At 49.4% G+C, this 20,006-nt stretch overlaps 2 protein-coding genes and 1 non-coding gene across 4 annotated transcripts; all 3 read right to left on the minus strand.

The window, feature by feature from the left end:
* Positions 1 to 436: 436 nt before the first annotated feature.
* On the minus strand, positions 437 to 15,537 carry LOC122363274 (T-complex protein 11-like protein 1). 2 transcript variants are annotated; one of them, XM_043332337.1, is made up of 11 exons: positions 15,442 to 15,537; positions 14,213 to 14,290; positions 13,610 to 13,831; positions 12,817 to 12,937; positions 11,258 to 11,363; positions 10,660 to 10,787; positions 10,194 to 10,317; positions 6,657 to 6,793; positions 5,101 to 5,285; positions 4,704 to 4,870; positions 437 to 728 (listed from the first exon to the last, which is right to left on the minus strand). In XM_043332337.1, exons 2-11 carry the CDS (start codon positions 14,278 to 14,280, stop codon positions 460 to 462), a joined length of 1,527 nt encoding a protein of 508 aa, XP_043188272.1. In that variant the 5' UTR covers positions 14,281 to 14,290; positions 15,442 to 15,537; the 3' UTR covers positions 437 to 459. The 2 variants fall into 2 exon arrangements, with proteins under 2 accessions (XP_043188272.1, XP_043188273.1); XM_043332338.1 differs by lacking the exon at positions 15,442 to 15,537 and adding an exon at positions 15,242 to 15,378.
* Trnac-gca lies at positions 11,878 to 11,949 on the minus strand. Its single transcript has one exon. It is a non-coding gene; the product is annotated as a tRNA-Cys (tRNA).
* A 1,254-nt stretch (positions 15,538 to 16,791) lies between the features above and the next one.
* Positions 16,792 to 19,763, minus strand: LOC122363289 (high mobility group protein DSP1-like). The gene is made up of 4 exons (XM_043332375.1): positions 19,619 to 19,763; positions 18,129 to 18,310; positions 17,505 to 17,834; positions 16,792 to 17,295 (listed from the first exon to the last, which is right to left on the minus strand). Exons 2-4 carry the CDS (start codon positions 18,276 to 18,278, stop codon positions 17,206 to 17,208), a joined length of 570 nt encoding a protein of 189 aa, XP_043188310.1. The 5' UTR covers positions 18,279 to 18,310; positions 19,619 to 19,763; the 3' UTR covers positions 16,792 to 17,205.
* Between the last annotated feature and the right edge of the window lie 243 nt (positions 19,764 to 20,006).

Below are 20,006 nucleotides of genomic sequence, written 5' to 3' on the forward strand. Positions count from 1 at the left end.
GTCCGAGGCGATCTTCCAGCAAGATGGTGCTTCAGCTCATCACGACGCCAGCACTCAACGGTGGTGCTGGGACAACCTCCCAGGGTTTTGGGACAAGGGTGTATGGCTGGGCAACAGCACTGACCCGTCTCCCATCGAGAACTTGCGGCTATCGTACAGAGCGAGCTCGACATGATGGAGCCGGCTACCACCGAGCAGGCGCATATCAGGAACCTCCAGAGAGCGTGGCTCAGCATTAGTGCAGAGACACTGTATAACCTGATGTGTGGCATGCCCGACCGTATGAGGGAGTGTGTGCGATTGGGTAGAGCGTATATCGGTAAATAAACCATGACCCATGCATGTTTTCTTTCCTTGTAAAGTGGACTAGAAGAGTGCGCAATCAATTTTCGGACACCCTGTACTACCAGCGGCCTCATACCCCCCCCCCCCCCCACACACACACACATCGAGACCCCTTCAGTTAGCGGGTCCCGGCTGCGGAGGCAGCGTCGCCTCCCCCACCGCCTCCCCGGCGGCTCGGTTGGCGTCCAGCCGAGGCATGGCTCCCTCCAGGATCTCCGTATAGTGGGCACCGAACACCGCTCGGTTGTGTGAGACGATACGCAGCAGCTGCCCGCCGACACGAGCCAGCTCAGCAGAGGTGGACGAGAGACCGGGAGGCACCTTCATCGGGGTGGCCGTGGTGGAGCCGATGATGGTCGACAGGAACTCGCGAACACGCCGTCCTGCCGGGGTGAGAAGGTGACACGCCGTCAGACACTTCAGTCTTAACCAGAGCTTTGCATTTTGCACTAATCTCGGTCAAGTGAAAAGCAAAATATTGGGATTGCCGATCAGTATTTCTTAGGGATGGTTGCAGTAATAACATCACGTCACTAAAATCACGTCGAAAAACGATACGAATTGACAACTTCAAAGGTAACGATTGTACGGAGGGGTGCCACCGGACGCCAATTTGTCGCAAATACCGGCAGCTGTCAGTGTTCGGAGGGTTCGGCCGGCCTCATCTGGTACAAACCGGTACAGGTCAGCGCGGTGCGCGGTGGTGGACAGTGGACACATTTGGAAGGTAGGGAGCGCGGGCAGAGGTTCGGTGACCGGTGGCGGGGAGCGGCGGGGTGCAGGGGCGCGCAGCTGGGGTACCGCGGAGCAGCCCAGGGGCAGGGATGCAGCACTGAGGAGGCAGGGGAGCGGCACGGGGGTCGGCGGATTTAGCGGGGAGCGGAGATGATGGAAGACTCGGCTAACGACGTGACACTGGGGCTTTCCAGACTGTCCCCCTTCACCCCCCCCCCCCTCCAGTTGGACAGCTGACCGAGCCATGTGTCGGTGAGGCACCGGAAGAGTGAGCCATCACTAGCCGACAGTAGCGAGCCGATAATCACGTGAAAACGCAAACCACTCGCACGCCACACACAGGCCACAGAGATGTCGGCGGAAACCAGCGATGACTAAGGGAGTCGGGGCCAGTGCTGGAAATGAGGCCGCTTTCTGGTCCCGGCGTTTTATTCTCCGGGCGGGTTAATCCCGTCCAGCGTTTAGCCTTTCGGGACCCACTCAGTCTCGTGGCTGTTTTCGCCGCTCGCCGCAGTCGAGATGCAAAGTTAATAGTCACACGAAGCTTATTTAGGGCCAGCCAAACCAGCCTAGTGTGGAGTTACTGTTAAATGTATGCATATAGCTGAAAGAAGAAGGTTTTGTAGAATCGATTTATTTCGAAGTCGTATATTCAGAGGTCCCAAATAAACTTCGTGTGACAATCAACTTTGTATCTCGAATGGGCCGAGCGGCAAAAATAACCGCGACTCTGAGAGGGTCCCGAAAGGCTAAGCGCTAGACGGGGCTAACCCACCCGGAGAATAAAACGCCGGGACCAGAAAGCGGCCTCATTTCCAGCACTGGTCGGGGCATTGGTGAATAAGGGACATGTTATGGAATCAGTTAGATGGTATCCCACCTGAAACTGCTCTGCTAGCCAATTAAGTTTATTGATACCCTTATTCAGTGCTCATTCGGTTCTACACATGTGTTGTGACAATGGTCCTATTACGGAGTGAGTATGATGTGCATGTTCTGATCTAAATCCTAACCACAGCTGGCGCCCACAACCTACTAACCTTTTGTCCACATTATGATGTCTAATGTTAGAATGTCTAATTGTCATCGATGAGGTTCCCAGTATCCAGCCTACGCCAAGGGGCGACAATTTCCTCAGCTGAATACAGACCACTTGCAGCCGCTACCGAACTCCTTAGACTCAGCCGATTGTTAAGTCTATGACCTGAATAACGCAGCCGATTAGCATAGCTACAAGGAAAGAATCGATCATCGGCAGCATGCTAATTAAGTAACAGAGCGAAGCGGGAAATGCCAGCACGGGGTGCAGCAAGCATGCAATGCATGTGAAGACACGAATATCCCCCTTTGGCCGTTTGGCGGATCCACGAAGGCGGTATCGGAACTGTATTCGAAGCTCTTCGGTCGTTCTTCAACGTTAGATCATAGATGCTAAACAGAAGTGTCAAAACAGATGGATAATTTAGCTTCCCTGTGCGTTAGTTCTTCAATCTGTATTTGTATATGCTTAACAATGTTATGGCCAACGTGATCGAGCGCAAAATATCTTGTAAGGCGCCTCTTTATCTATCTAAGTCATGTCTAAGTTTCGAAAAGCTTGCGCCAAGGGAAAGTATACGTTTATTGTGACTAATCAGGTCTGAACACTACTCGCACAGTGCGAAAGTCGCTACCTAACGCAAGAACTTAGAAGAAGCGTAGCAATAATGATCAAAACACCATGAAATGACCGGAACGTATCGAAAAAGACTGATACAACTCGTCTCCTTCTTCGTTCGCCGGTCAGATCAGTATGTACTCCCCGAGCACTGACCTATGACTCACGAGCCCGACCTGCCGCCCATCCCACCCCACCCTGTCCTATCCTAACCACCACCAGATTGCGTGGTGACGGCATCCGGCAAAGTCATCACGGAACACTGAGTCAGTCCCGACCACCGCACCACCCCAAACGACCACCGACCGACCACAGCTCGGAACAGACGCCCCCAACACTCATCACTGCGGGATTCTGATCAGATCATCACAGAAACTGATATGTATGTCTCATCCATCGAAACACTCAACACTCTGGTTTGGTAAAGACGCCACTATTCGAAACGTAATTCAGACATGAGATCACGAGATCATGAGGTCAGCAGAGGGAATACTGTACGGGTATTCGAATTGTACGGGTGCTGTCTGAAATGTGGTGAGCTTCCGCAAGGTTTTGATCTTCGCCATCCTCTGAGGCAATCTTGTCAAGTTATGGGGCTCATGTGCTCCTTTTCATTTCTCATGGATTTTTTTACCGACAGATCAGAATCCACAAGAAGTTTTCCTGGCAACTAACTCACGTGATGTTTGATTAACTAGCTTTGAAAACGAACGTGTTAGAAATAAACCAAGGGCCGAAATGCACTCATGCACTCATTATACAAAGGCACTGAAGTGAGAAATATCTTAAAGGTAATCCACACCTTTCCTGGGCGCAAAATGACCTCGCAGTTGGCGCGCCCCTAACCCCCCAACAAACAAACAATCCACACCTTTCCCGGCCATAGCGATTCTACTTACAATGAACGCATATTTTTCTTGTCACCGCATGAATCGGGATGCCCGAAGCCGTATACTGTCCACCGCCACAAAGCAGACCGCCCACAGAGGGCAAAAATAAAATATAAATACCGTCACACACCAACATCTACTGCCATTATAAATAACCCGTGACAAAGAAGTTAATCTCCCGGACTTGCAGACTTGTGAAACATGACTGAATATTTCAACATTGCTACTGAATCACAAGTGATTCGAGAAACTTCAATTTTTTAAACCCAGTATGTCGTGGAATTCCACGTCGCTACTTCTATTTATCTTTATACACCAAATATACCTCATAAAAAGTCAACGAAAGCGGCCGGAAACCAGGGCTTTGCGCCGCGTGCCGATACTACAGACTACTGCCATTAAATGGTTCATTTTCAATGGGAATGACTCGAGACCCACCAAATGGAATAGATGCTGTGCCTACATGAACGACTTTCTGTAATATCAAACAGACCTCCGCTTCTCGTAGTGGTTTGAACGTGAATCTCCACATACGGTGGCAGCTGGATGCTAAGGCTGGAGGTCAGGAAGACAGAGGATCTCAGCTAAACAGCCCTGTCATGTGGTGATATCTATGGATCGTACATTTATGTGTGTGATGACGGACCACACAGTTCCTGCCTAGCGTCCTCCCAGCGTTGATGTCACTAGAATATGATGGCCAGTTACGAAGGCAGACAGCCCGTACCACTGTCCCTGCTATTGCCCACTAATCAGAGCCCCAGTCTGTGGCTATTCTACCCGTTGTTATTCACTGATCAGACCCAGTAGTTCGTGGCTATTCTACCCGATAATACGCATTGATCAGGACCGTGGCTATTTTTCCAGACATTACGCACTGATCAGAGCCCGCCGCAGTCCGCCGATATTCTTTAAGTTATCGCTCACTGATGAGCGCCCGTAGTCCCTCACTATTCTCCCCGTTTATAACTCGATGAAGAGCGCCCGCAGCCCGTGGCTATTCGCTCCGATGCTACACTGAACAGACCCAGCAGTCCGCCATGGCTAGGTACCTATTCTCCCCGTTTATAACTCACTGATCAGTGCCCGCAGTCCGTGACCGGGGTCCCGCAGCTGCTCGATCATGTCGGCCATCTGTTTAAGCTGTTCATCCGTCGCCGCTGGAAGGCCCTGCGTCTGCAGACCGGCCCGCACCTCTGGCACACACTGCGCGGCCACGTTTGGCAGCAGTTCAGCCAGCTTCCTGCAGAGAGACACCGGGAGGGATACGGTCTTCAGTGATCCCGTAAGCATGGTACGTCAGAGAAATTAGAACATTTCATTTCAAAACTACGAGTCATTCATCAAGTCAAAACACGGCATCAAACTTCCAAAAAGGCAGTTAAATGCTTAAAACCCACTTGAGAGACCCTTTTACTACCCGAAAACCCCTTTCAAAGACACGTCTCCGTCGATCAGCGCAGGACGACTCACTCGGGAGAGTCGGCGTCGGCGAGGATGGCCATCAGTTTGTCTTTGAGCGTCTTGCGGAACTCTGTGACCGCCTGTAGGGGCTGTCCGCAGGAGCTGTAGGTGAGCAGCAGGGCGGCAGCGGCCGTCATCATCTGCTGCGCCTCCAGCCGCAGCTCGGTCAGACGGCGCCAGTCCATCGCCAGAGTCTGAGGAGTGGGGGACAGGGGGTCAGACTGAGCCTAGAGATGGACCTCGTCAGACTGAGCTTCCAGACGCAGCTCGGTCAGACGGCGCCAGTCCATCGCCAGAGTCTGAGGGGGAGAGGGGGTCAGACTGAGCCTCCAGACGCAGCTCGGTTAGGCGGCGCCAGTCCATTGCGAGAGTCTGAGGGGTGGAGAAGGTCCATTGCTAGAGTCTGAGGGAAGGGGACAGACTAGGTCAGATTAACAGGCCATCATCCGGGTCTTGGTCGTCTTGATCCGGGGGACGTCAGAGGCGTCTGGTCAATAGGTGCAGTTGGCCGTTTGAATCGGAGAAAATGCTGACCAGACCGGACCGCCAGCCTCTACGAAGGCAGTAGACATGTCACACTGACAGACCAACTTTCGCACCTCTCGAGTCCGGGGACGTAAAGACGACGGTCATGCCTTGTGCCTGTCAATGACTGGATTGCCTGTCATACCAGCACGATGCGTCTGTTTTCTGGGAAAACGGACGACATTAGCCTTAACCAGACGATCATCGGCCTTCGCAGGCGATCATCAGTCTAAGAAAACGAGCATCTGTTTTACACTTAACACTGAACAGACGTTCATCGGTCTTAAAGACGATAAGCTGTCCACGAGCATCGGTCTTCAACAGACTATCATCGGTCTGAAGATCCGGGACAACTGAGTGACACTACAATAACTAGCCTTGGCCAACTGACGCCATCAATATTACATAACCCGTCTTTCTCACATCTCACCGAGGACGTAAGGTCACCTTCAGAAGACGCCTTTCTCGGTATCGGCAGAGAAACTGCCCATAAACAACATCTGTCTCCGCCTACACCCCACATCCGCCCCTGTTAGACCAGCGAAGGGCAGCGGCTGCAGTAGCGTCAGAGCGGTGAGGTCAACAAGTCAACACTGCAGCTGCTAATTTCACAACATACAGCTGGGATAGCCACGCCTAAATAAGCCTTTCGATCACGCCAGATGCTTTCGCGACGTCACTAGAATTTCCGGAGGGACGGCAGCTGCATTATAAACAAAAACACTTTTCTTGAATATGAGTGATGCATACAAATTTGGTAAATATTTAGTCAAAAAAGTTCGAGGCGCTGGAAAGGCACACTGCAATGGCATTAAATGTCACGCCAAGAGGCAACCAAGAATGTAAAAGCACTAGAGGCCACGATACAGTTAGAATGAAGATTGACAACCAATATTACACCTAAGATGTGAGCAAACCATCGCCTCTGTTAACTCCGTGAGTGGAGAGTGCTCTCACCTCCGACACCTTCACAACTCTGTGGGCGGGGAGTGTTCTCACCTCCGTCACATTGGCTCTGTGAGATAATTCTCAGTTCTCACCTCTGGCACTTCTGTGCTGTCGTCCCAGTCGAGAAACTCGAGGTAGGCGGCGTTGACCGTGTCCCGTATACGCGTGGCCGGGTCGCCGTCATATACCACGTTCCGCTCCAGCCACTGGCGGGTCACCAGCAGTCCGTCTGAGGGGAGGGGGGGGGGGCAAGGGTCAGTTTGGAGGGGTCATAGAGGGAACAGAGTCACGAGGAATCAGCATGGGAGAGGTCACACAGAAAGTCGGCTAAATATCAATAATAAAAAACATTGTGAGTTTAAAGCACCGTTTCAGGCTCTTCCGATCGACACAAAAAATAACATGGAATTATCACAATACGGACAGGCTAACATACATCTTGACATATCTTCAGATGGACAAGTTAATTTTGGAAACGGACATATGATATTCACCTCAAACAACCGTCCTCAGTCCAACTACCAAGGGGAGCGTTGACCTCTGGAAGGTCACACCACCTCCCCTCCCGCCCGGCCCGTAACACCGGGTGACATCGGAGACGGGTGACGCATCATCTCGGCAGCATCTACTGCGTACCGCCTATGATGAACACGGATATGCGGCGCCACCGACCAGCTGTGGCCGGGAAACCCGACCGGAGTCCGACCAGACTCGCCACCAGTCATCCCGAGGGGATGGCCGCGACCGGACAGGAAAACGGGAGAGGTGATCGGCCGGTTCCGTCCGCGACCCACGCCCGGTGGCGCGGCAGACCGCAGGTGAATCACAGAGCCCGCGCTCGTACCAATCGGTGATCACGGATGGTGTAATGGGGTGGGGTTGGAGCGCCAGTTCCGTAATTCTTACACGACAAACTTTTGTGATTCACGACGACGTTTTTAGGTTTTATATCCGACATCTGTTTCTGAGGAAATGGGTGTCATTCCATACCGATTTAGTTACAACACCACAAAACAATGGTGAATGTTCAGCCCACAATCTGCATAATCAGGACATAGCCATCAAACCACCACCAGCCAACCGTGAGTCACCTTCTTGCATAACCTATATCATAGCCACAGCGTAAACATTGGTCTATTGACTAAACAATCCCGATTTAAAATATCCTCAGGTGGGCAGTTATCACAAAAAATGCCTATGAATTCGACGACACCGTATGATAATCCATTTTACAGAACGATTTGGAAGTAAATTTGCAATTCAAATACTAGGAAAGAAAGGAATACAGTTTGACTTCAAAAGGAGGTAAACTAAACGTCTGTCTGAAGGCGCAGTATCACTCTCTCGAATCTAAATGTTCGAATTGTAGTACGTATCCAGTATCCCGTTCTGGCTTTCATTCATCACGAAGATCATCACGACATCGTGTTTTTTATTTACTTTCTTTTTACGTTGTGTTCTATGATTTTCACGCTTCAGCTACTTTCCATCTGACATTTGATTGGATAAGCCATGGCACGGAGCTAATGCGAAATAAATAAATGGATAAAGGAATTATACCAAGGATTTCTGCAAAGTACTTTTCTGAATTTTTGATCGTACCGTCCGGTGTCTCCTGCCAATCTAGGTACAGCCCTCAGCAGACTGCGTGGTAGGTATTCTTTTTTCGACAAAACCGATAATAACTCAGAGGCTATGCTATCAGTCGGTCAGAACTCACTGCAAATGATGCGCCATGCTTCACTCATTCGATTAGGTAACGGGTGGTCAGTATGAAACTGGACAAAATTTGATGAAGCATAGCATCTCCAATTATAGACCGATTTTACTTATTTTGGGCAGGTGAATACTTCCAGTTATTCTATATTACCAGCTCAGATTTCAACTTTCTCCTATTTTCTAGAAGAAAACATTGCGCCGGTAAGTCAGCAAGCGTTCCGGGACCTGTTCGCGCAAGTTTGTGAAAATAACACAAATTACAAAAATGCTACCATTATGCGTCACATTACGCCACAGGGTGTAACCAGATCTTAAGAATATGTGATCATCGATAAATTCTGAGGACTTGCAGATGTTTTGCATGGTGGAAACGGCAAGATCACCAAGAAAATGCTCATTCAGCACCGGAAGAAACAAACCGGCGCCGTCACCGAACAGTTGGGGCTCTCCTTGTGATCTCTGGGAAGAAATTTTGGAATCTTCAAAACATATGACCAATTAATGTGTCAACAAGCAGGAATCAGGTACACAAATAGGATAAAGGTGACGGAGGCACAATTTCGTACGCAGAAAACCCGCCTGCGTTGTCTGTCACAGGGTCCAATGCAGGGTAGCAAAAACATGGAGGTGCATATGGACGAAGAATCTTACTTCACCTGCAGTGGCAGCCAAATGCCTTCCATTGCCGAATTTTACACCTCAGCTGGTGGAGACACTATTCCACATGTGGATCGCACCTTCGCTTTCGACCTGAGAGCAAGCATCCACCCGAGATGCCCGTCTAGCTTGCCATGAGTCCAAGGGGCTCACGCGTCCCGTAACTTGCCGAGCGCAGGCAATGTAAAGGGCGAACTGTGTTATGAAAAGTGTTTGAATGGCGTGTTGTTACCACTTATTGAGTCACAGAACACAGAGCATGATGTTCTGTCAGGTTCCGATCTTGCAACAGTCACAGTACGCGCGCTAGAACGCGAAACTTCTTGAGAAGGCTGGGGTGCCCGAAATAGCACGTGACATGAACCCACCATGGACCCCTCAGATTTAGCCCAATGAGGATCTGTGGGGGCTCATCGAACAGAAAGTGTATAAGGGAAGGTGACAGGTCAGCTGAGACGCACAATTGAAGCAGAGAATCCAGCAGGCCATCCGTCAAATTGACCCGGAGGTGCCGCGAAAGACAAAAGCGGGGCTGCCAGCGCGCGTGCGCCTGGAGGCTGACAGAGGTCCAGTTTCGCAGATCCATTAGGCCGAGCGTGATTAGAACAAAATAATGGCACGGTAACGCGATTTCCGTTGCTTTCGCTTGAAAACTTTCGACACAGTAACAATTCAAACTTTGTCCAGTTTCATACTGACCACCCGTTATATCACTAAACAAAGTATACACCTTGTGTGGCAACAAAATGCAAAAGTTTGTTTTGGGGGCAAATATATACCTTTGGATTTTGTTGTCGAACTAGAAGGAAAATGAATACGGTGATGATGCCAATCTAAGGTGCGGAGTCTCGCGTGTCTTCCTGTTACGATTTGCGAATGACCGATAGCATAGTATTCGCATTATTTTCGCTTTTGTCGAAAAAGGAATACCTACCACGCAGTTTGCAGAGGGCTGTACGTCTGACGGGATTGGTAGAATAGTGGCGCTGCATGAAGACGATATTTGACAAAAAGACAAAAAGACAACAATAATAAATACCAGTTAGTCTCGAGAACAGCCTAAAACCCGAGATGTTACATGTTACGAGATGTTGCAGGGGTCCCGAGATGTAACCGACCGACCAGCCGTCAACTACATCCTGAAAAAGACTGAATCTTTGACCTATACAGAACTGAATAAGAGCTGTGACTAATCCAGCCTCCAGGGCCACCCAAAACTACGACCGACAGACGGACATCCCGTTGTCACTGACCGTTGGTGGTACTGAGGTACTCGGCAAACTTTTTCTTCTCGTACTCGACGCTCTGGGCGATGATGTGTGGCCGCACCTGCTGGATGGCAAAGTTGGCCATGTCGATCCGCATCAGCTCCAGCGTCTGAACAAAGTGAGAATCAAAGGTCAGAGAACGGAAATCGTAACCACATGTGGAACACACCGTATTACTCACAACAATAAATTCGCGAGGCTCGAGCCAATCAATACTACCACAGTCCACAACCCTAAATCAGCCAATTCACAACCTTGCGAAGATCTAGCAAACCAACATTACAGCAATTCTAGGGCAGAAATAAGTGCTCAAGTTGTTTACGATTCTTTTCGTCCACAGTCTCTTTAATATACACGATTTAAAAGAAGAATAAGATCAATTAGCAAAGTACGGCGAATATACTGATGACGCCAGCGCAGACCGCCGCGTCGCTCAAGCGTATCGCCTCACCTCCATGATTCCTCTGAACACGTCGACTACAGTAGCGCGCTGGCCCAGCTCTCGAATAGCATCGTCCCGCACCGGCGCGCAGATCCGAGACATGATGGACAGCACGAAGCCAGAGTACTCGCTGAAATCTGGGGGATAGGAGTACAGGTTAGCGGCGCGCAGATCCGAGACATAATGGACAGCTCACGAAACCAGAGGACTCGCTCAAGTCTGCGGGTGAACGGCGGGGTAGGATTAGCGGGAGAGGGTTAAAACTGAAAACCGCCATGGGTTAAAAAGGGAGAAAAATGTCAGTTGAGGGTGTAACAACTCGAGAGGCTAAAATATTATCGAACTGAGGGCGATAAAGCAATCAAAATAAGGTAAACCGGATCTAATCCAGCTTTCAGATGAGGAAATGCCTCGGAAGGTGGCGCTGCTAACGCTCAGAGAGTAGCGGCGCCGGACCGGAACTGGACTCGCTTTCCCCTTCCACAACTAACCAAACAATCCGCAAATCTCGTCACTGTCCTTCATGAACACATCATACCGAGAAAGCCTTCAGTTGACTGTGGCGAGCCCAATCCCGAGACACACTATGTACTAATAATGCACTGACCGAGTGTGCCGGCCTCTGCCTGCTGCTTGATGACCGTCTCGTCCAGCTTGTCCTCCACCTCCTTCTTCAGTGACGTGTGCTGGGGAAGCAGCAGCGACAGCAGCGTCTGCAAGAAAACATACGGCAAACGCAGCCACGTTAGTGATTAAATCATAGCGTCGAGCGTTGATGGCACCGAAATCGAGGGTGAGTGGGACCGGCATCAGATGCATAACAGCTCACGTCATGCTGCCGCCTTATTTTGCTTTGTTTAGCGAATACAGAGGCTTGTGACTTGCCTTTATCACATTAGCATTTACCAAACGTACTATGACTACAGGTAAATGGATTACGCAGTTAACCGCGGATTACAAGACTCTTGTGACTGGACTCTTGAGCGGATTACAAGACTCCAGATTCCTGCGGCGTTATCGGTTACCATTCGTTCTCAATACAGAGGCTTGTGACTTGCCTTTATCACATTAGCATTTACCAAACGTACTATGACTACAGGTAAATGGATTACGCAGTTAACCGCGGATTACAAGACTCTTGTGACTGGACTCTTGAGCGGATTACAAGACTCCAGATTCCTGCGGCGTTATCGGTTACCATTCGTGCCGCTCGAGACGAGTGAAAACAGGGGGCACCCGGATTTGAACCGGGGACCTCTCGATCTGCAGTCGAATGCTCTACCACTGAGCTATACCCCCACTGATCTCCGTTCCTTACAAAAGCAGATCCGGCAGCTCACTCCCTGAACTGCATCGGGGCCGGCCCGACTCCCACACCATCACATTCCACACAGCCGGTTCGCCCACCTCCCCGCCTGACGCACGGTTAACACGCCTGACAAACCGGGCGGCCTTGCACGGACTGGCGCACCAAACCGGGGAGGGATGCACGGCTGCCGGGCCCGTACCGGCGACCGCGGACGGGGATGGGCTATTGCGTATTGGAACGAAAGAAAATATCTCCCTCGAAGACAGCTGGCCAGTGAACATCACACCTAGCTATAAAGGACATGGCAAATAGTGACCTAACATGGAGCCCAGTCCACATCAGCCATAGCGATGGGTGCCAGAATTAAATGGACGACGGCCGTCGGCGGTCGGGGTCCAGATCGGGAGTCCGCACTATTCAATTTCTTTGTTGTCGGCACCAGAGTTTTCTAGTCAACACCTCCCATTGAACACTGGACGGTCTGACGTGTCTGGTGTTATCCGTTTGGATTCGACAAGACGACAGTCACACTCACGACTCTGCAGTTGAAATGCAACTCATCATTGACCGGGATAGCCAGGACGGCGGTAAGCTGACCTCTGGGCTCGTTCACTAGACTTTCACTAACCTGTTTGACCTCAGCGACCGACTTGTCTGACCTTGGCGGTCAGCATGTAACTGACCTGTTTGATCTCGGCGGTTGACCTCTGACCTGACCTATCTGACCTTGGCAGCTGACCTGTTTGACCTCTGCCAGCCGACCTAGCACTAACCTGTCAGTCCTCAGTGGCTGACCTGTCTGAAAGACCTATGACTGACTCGTGTGACCTCCCTCTGCCGGCTGACTTATCACTGACCTGTTTGACCTCAGTCATCAGACTGAGCGCCTGTGAGAAGTCGGGCGGGTCAGACTCGAGCTGCTGCTTCAGGATTTCCCAGAACGCTTTGTGAGTCATCTCCTTCACTCGTCCCAACAAACTGAAAAACGAACGAACGCAGACTGAGCACCTGTTAGGCTGAATTATGTTTTATGCGCTATCCTCGACACATAAGCAATAAGCATTACTCATTTGCATCACGGTAAGAAAACAATGTAAAATTTGAAATAATGCACATGGAAAGCAAGTACAACATTGAGCACTGAGGTACGCGGCATGCGTATGATGACGATCAGTGTTTCCGGTGCCGCAGCAAATAGCATTACATTTTATTTTTAATGCGGCAAAACGCAGGTAGAAGACCACGCTTTCGCTGCTCTGCGAAACGAAATCGTTACACAATCTCGTTAATCCACGACATGTTGAGAGGCTGATACAGTCATTGCCTGTGTTTGAAAGGCTAGTCGGAAAATGTTCATCGTTCATCGCAGTCACGGTGTGCGGCATTATCGTTCCCGTCAACGGTGTAGATGGCGCTGTGCTCGACGGCACCACATTTGCTCGCCCCTTTCGACACGAGAGGTTCATCCATGACTGCAGTCTGCTGCGTTCATTTCAAAATGCTTTCATGAGGTTTTCATTACTTTCATATTAGGCAAGCTATTTGCAAATTAATCATAATTACACCATTGAAGTAGAAATCACCGATATTCATATCAACTACGATAAAACCCACGGGACAGCGCACCCGGTTCCGGGACCAGAAACTAACCTGTTATCAGGTGCCTTGTACTTCTCCAGCTTGAAATCGTGATCGACGGCGATTTCGTGCGCCAGCGCCATGTTGCTGACGCCATTGGCGGCTCGCATCACCTCCTCGAGGGAGACAAAGCGGGGCGGCGAGGCGGCCACGCCCGGCAGGAGGAACCCGGCCGGCGAGGTGGATCGCGCCCGGCCCGCGCCGCTGCCGCTGCCCTGGCTCGTAGTCCGCTGCCTGAGGGATGCGAGACACAGATGGGTTAGGAGTGGGCTTACCCAGCTGATGAGGGAAGCAAAACATGTGAGGCGCAGCAACTTTTTAGGGAATAGAACCAGGAAAAGAAAGCAACATATGCAGTTAGGGCAGCTATGATTAAAAAAGGACAACTCTGATAGTTTATTGAGTAGATTCACAGCAATTTATGAGACCACTTGAAACCTTAAAGGAAAGCTTGCTAGCTGCTGCAGTGTACATGTTGGCATGAAATATACATTACACATGAAATATTTCCAGCAAAAATAACAAACAACCTGATCAATGCCAGGAAAAACAATAAAATATATCTATTGGTTCATTGGGATATTATGTGCCTCCTTTATTTACTGTTAAACATACCTTTTTGTAGTATCTTGAGTCTGATCCATTGACTCTGATGGTGGCTTGTCTTCTCCACTGGATGCCATTGCTTGTAAACTAGGAAGAAAATGGAAATATTGATGAACTTACCGAGCATAGTCAGAACATACCTAGCATCTAGTTAAAAACACACACACACAAAGGCACACCAACATAAAAGTCTAATGGCACTTTACCTGCCCCCTGTAATAATTAGATTGATCTTAGCAAAATAAAACTTCTAGATCTAGTAGCCTTATTCCAAATTCTTCTCACATAAATTCAAGGAACCAAATAATAAGTTATTATTAAAGGGGCAGGGGAGGCACTAAGGGTGTGTTGATAGGATTGGAATCTGTCTGATTCAGCTTGTTGTACCAAATGTGTCATTTCTTAAGTTGCCAAATCAAATGTTTAATGAAGAGTTACATCACTCAATAGTAAAGGTAACATCATGAGCGATCCTTCCCCAGACTTAGACAGCAAAACATGGCAATCTCAATAAGATCATCTTGATGAGAACACATTCAGCCAGTGAGTGGTTTGTGCATGTGACATGGTAAGGATAAAAGACTGATCACAGCATCATGCAGATTTTGGGACGGGTGGAGCAGTCAGCAGTGCAGTGCCACTCCCAATATGGTACCATGATTAACTGCTGTACAGGTGCAGCATCATTGTCCAAAATGATATATGGGAGACTTGGTATTAGTATATGCCAGAGAACAATGGATCTTAACCCTGCACTGCAGTTGTTATGGTTCACGTCAAAAGTGCAATATGCATATTTTACGGTAAAATTAAAGCTTGATTGGTGTAGATTTCCAGCGAGGTTGGTGTCAGATGGTGCAGATTAATAGCCCTAAAGGCTCTTGCTGCATTTTGCAGTCTGGGTGTCCTAGTCCCTTTTCTCCACATTGATTTTCATAGAAGCAGCATTTAGAGTTAATTCCTTTCCTGGTCCACTAAAAATATTGAACACATTTTAACAATACAGAAGGTGGGAAAATTCAAAATATTACGACGAACCTTAAGAGTTTGAATCGTGACGGACAGAACTAGAACAGCTTGAGCTTCGATATCAATATCAACATCGGTCTGGATTTGGATTCAGATTATCCCACGGTGACGGCACCAACTTGAACTTAGATTATAGAAGACTGATGTATAGGGCCTTGGACTGATGGACTACCCGGACATGAATGACATGAATTACGTTAACAGCTCACCTATCGTGGTACTGCTACCGCTGAGAAGAGAACTAGAACATTTATTATCAGCAACCAACTCTCAAATTTCCGCCCAGAGAATTCGCGAAGCGTCCGCCGCCCCCACAACAAAAACCGCGGCCCCCGCCGAAGTTAGTTGGTAGCACTGCTGCTCCACGGCGTACATTTCCTACCAGCCCATAGGGTTTACATGTTAAATGGCCTGTTTTCGGCCAGCGATATCTCGGTCAACCTTTAAAGGAATCAATGGTTCTTAGTCTCAAATGATAGATCGATGAATTTTCTTTCGACAATTCCTCTACCATTTTTCACGAAACCCAGCCGATCTTCTACGGCGTACAGGGTAAAGATTTCTCTGCACGCCAGCACCCGCAATCCGCCTCTCCGATCGTCAGTTCGCGGTCCTCGGTAGCGCAGTCGGTAGCGAATCGGGCTACAGATCCGAGGGTCGTGAGTTCAAATCCTGGGAGCGCAGCGTGATTTTGGCTAGAATTAAATGATGTAGATTCTTGAATGTTTGCATAATCAATTATTAATAGCTAATTGAATGTATCTGCCCACTAATCGGCCCTTTAAACCTGTTATTTAAGAAATTTAAGAAATGATTGTCACGTGCGCGTCACGACTGCCAACCATAAGCGCTACCATATTCTAGATTGAACTAACTTTTTGCTAGTCCCGACCACATATAGTAGGTTTTCTAGTAGTTATACTAGAAATTCCTACCAAAGTTCGTCCTACCCTTCACTCAATATACCCTGCAAAAACCGCGTGCGCCACTCATCGTCAGTCTTGCGCCATTCCAGCCTCATAGTGAAATAAGTGTGTTCACGAGCAATTAAGCGCAGTTGCTAGTTCACTCAATATACCCTGGTTGCTAGCTGTTTGAAGCGCGAATCATTTTTCCTACCAGTACCGGCACCGCTCAGCCCCGTAGCCGTGTATTACCCAGTCTCTCTCCCTTCTGTCCTAAACCACCTAAATTCGACTCCGCTCCTATTATGAAATCTGGCTCCGTAGTCCGTACCTGGCAAAAATGCTAAGGGCAGTGAAAGTGGGCATCACACCATAGTATTCTAGCATAGTGGACGCCAGTTTGAGTTGATAGATCCAGAAGTTCCCGGAATCCCGAAAGCCGAATTGTTACCCCCCCCCCCCCGTCCATCCCACTAACTTTCAAGGAAAAACCCCAATTCCAGTGGAAGCACCTACATGACCGTGCAGTTTTCGCATCCAAGGAGCTAACACAGCATAGACATCCCTTGTCGATACATGCCCGCGACACGCCGCGGCATTGTATTTGTATAAGCCTTTCGCTTCGCAATCCCATCCCGCGATTAAAACGCATTATAAGAAACTGTATTTATTTAAATGAACTGATGAACAATGGCTGGTGATGCTCTTGCGACCATTGATGAAAAGTGATGCGATGATGAAACTACAAAGACAACACCCTCCCGCGCCCCTCAGCTCCTCAGACCTCGCGCAACAACCTGCAAGCAACGCGTCACTCCCTATAAAATAAATACCCCGCGGGGCGTGAGGTGAGACAGCAGGTTTCTTGTCTTAACCAGCGGCCGCACCGCGGTCGTCAACATCTTAGCGTATTTCTATCTGACGCGCCGTCAGCAGCACCGCGACGAGCACGCGGTCTCGGACCAGTCTTCTTAGAAGTCACGACAGCCGCGGTCACAACACGTCAGAACACGGGCCCGAACAGCCGCGTTTGTACATTCTCGAATCAGTCAGTCTGAGGGGCAGGGCTCACTCATCATCCTCATCTTCGTCGTCATCATCGTCGAACTCGTTGGCTGGTGCCGCCAGGGCAACGCCGTTCTTGTACGCCTCCATCTCCTGAAATCGAACAACAAGGTTACAACGAATTTCAGAGTGACAATATAAACGGAGCTAAAAAACAATACGTGACTTCGCTCAAAGGCCGAGACCCGATTATATAGACTGCGTCGTGATCGAACTTTTTGCGAAATTACATCAAACATCATTAAGGAACGAGGATCCATTGCAAGTGATGTGATGTACTGTGATGCGAGTGATGTACTGACCCTGCTGTAGCGCTCCTTGTCCTTCTCGGCCATGGCGACGTACTTCTTCTTGGCAGCCTCGTCCACCTCGCCCCACCGGCGACCCAGCTCCTTGGCGATATCGCCCACCGTGAAGCCCGGGTTGGCTTCGCGGATACCCTGACGCTCGTCGTTGCAGAACCAGAAGAACGCTGACAGCGACCGCTTCGGGGCGTTGGGGTCCTTCTTGCGGCGGCCGCTCTTGGTCTTGGCGCCCGGCGGGGGCACGTAGTGCTTCATCTCGGACTCGAAGCGGGCCTTGTCACGGTCGGCCATCTCCACGAAGCGTTTCTTCTCCTTATCGTTCATCACCTGGAGATGGGGAGCATCGTTTGAATTTTGATAACGCATGCTCGATCGATGGTATCGTCAAGAGCACGCCAGTGTCGCTTGTGCCGCTACGCTTATGTGCCCGTGGCACTGTGGCATCACAATATTTGTAAATGGTAAGAACCCGCCACTCCAAACCAGTTATGTCTCAGGGTTAGGGTTGACAGCATTATGCCACCGTACAAAAACTTATCGTCAGACCATGCTGACCCAATACCCATAGGGAGATACGCCTATACATTCACGAAATCAAGGAAACAAACAGGGTCCACCTACCTTCCACCTGTCGGAACACTTTTTCGAGAACGCAGCAAAGGCGATGGCCTCATCAGGGTGCTTCTTACGATGCTCCTCCCGGCAGGTCTGCACGAAGTACGCGTAGGACGACATGCGTCCACGCGGCTTGTCGTCTTTAACACGAGGCATCCTGGTAGTCTACGGGTCTCTCTTGAGGAAACCTGAGAAAGGGACAGTTCGTGTTACCTACCTAAATGGCTTCCGAAGTCATCGAACATGCTCTAGATTTTTTTCCCTAAATTTCAAGAAGGCGCACTAAGCCAAACGCATCCAATTATGAAATCAGACGACCTGAAAATTACGCAACGTTCCGCAATTTCATTTCTTCAAATTTTGTCTGGGGGAGGGGAGAACATGACCATTGACCAGGGCACCAGGGCCCAGTGTCCATCTTAAGCTAAACTCTCTAAAAACAGCTAAGTGCTAGTGACCACCGGCCACCGCTGAATCACAGGTGACGCCGACACGGCAAACTTGGTTTATCGAGAGGCGCTTTATTTCATCTCTGGCGTACCAGCTCAGCGGCCGCCGGCCGGCCGACTTGGAATGCGGCGACCCCCTCCCCGCCCGTCGGCCGCCGCACCGGCAGGGACCTGACAGGCGGCGCCAACCAGCCGGCCGCCGCCGCCCGCGGCTGGCTTGTGGCAGCTGGGAACCGAGGCGGTCGGCCGACCGGCCGGCCGGCTTCCCGCCATCCTCGGACCACACACGGACAAAGCGACACCGCCTCGAACGGGAAACTTTGCAACCATGCTGATGATGCTATGATCTAGGAACCTTGCGGCTTGCCGTCATTATTGTGCCCTCGAAAGAAAACCATACATTTCTGGCTATAACCATGATAGATCCGTCAACCTGGTCACAGACTTTCAGCATCATTTTCCAGCATTAAAAAAGCCTAGGCTTTTACACACCGCATACTCTTCAGAAACAGTCAATACTACAAAATGAGCAATTTTCGGAGTTTGCCGTTCACTGAAACACGCAAAATTTATCCTCAGAAATAACTACTCGTATCCAATGCGGTGAATGCATTGGCAGCGGCTCCGGCAGCCGTGATCGGCATTGGACGGGGCCCGCGGGATCGCTCAGACACTAGGCTCGGCCGACAGCGTCGTGGGAAAACTCATCTATTGGATATTTAACAAGGTTAAATATGCATAAATTAATATAAAACGAAAAGAAAAATTATCGCTTTCGCATTTGAGACACTTATCACATCCATTCAACCACCTGGCAACACGTTAACGTTCTTCAAAAACAGCCTCCCGGCACGCAATGCCTTCACTATGGCAGCCATACTAAAGCAATGGCGGCCGTCCGACAGAAAAACCTCTCGAATCAAAGGCGAAATAAAGACCCTTTCAGCTATCAACAAAACTTAACAAGGGTATAAACTGAAAGATGAGATTCTATATTTTCTTATGCTTAAAAAACCTCAACACACGACTCACAAAGTATCGACTTACCAAAGCCGAAATTCAACGCAATTTTACAACGGAGACCCTATGGAGCCTTGCACAGCCAGCGACAGAGAGAAAGCCGACGGTGCATAGCGAGGATATGGGCGAATTCTCGTCGTCTGATTGGTCAATCCTCGAACCAGCCGCCGTTCTCCACCAATCAAGACGAAGGTCTACTTCTATTACAAATATAGTGACAAGAAAAGTTAGAATTTGCGTGAGTTCCACTTACGATAAAAGATGAAGAAAGCAAAAAACAGCCCTATTGGAAATATGTAGCCTTTTTGACGTGTGATCGAATGTTTTATTGATTGGTGGTGTAAATATCTTGAAGTTTTTCCTTCATGGAAGAAAAGAAGATAATTTTATTTTAAAAATTGTCATTTTTTTCGAT

Source organism: Amphibalanus amphitrite, unplaced genomic scaffold (assembly GCF_019059575.1).
Source record: "Amphibalanus amphitrite isolate SeventyFive unplaced genomic scaffold, NRLGWU_Aamphi_draft 000613F_arrow, whole genome shotgun sequence".
In the NCBI taxonomy this organism is placed as follows: domain Eukaryota; kingdom Metazoa; phylum Arthropoda; class Thecostraca; order Balanomorpha; family Balanidae; genus Amphibalanus; species Amphibalanus amphitrite.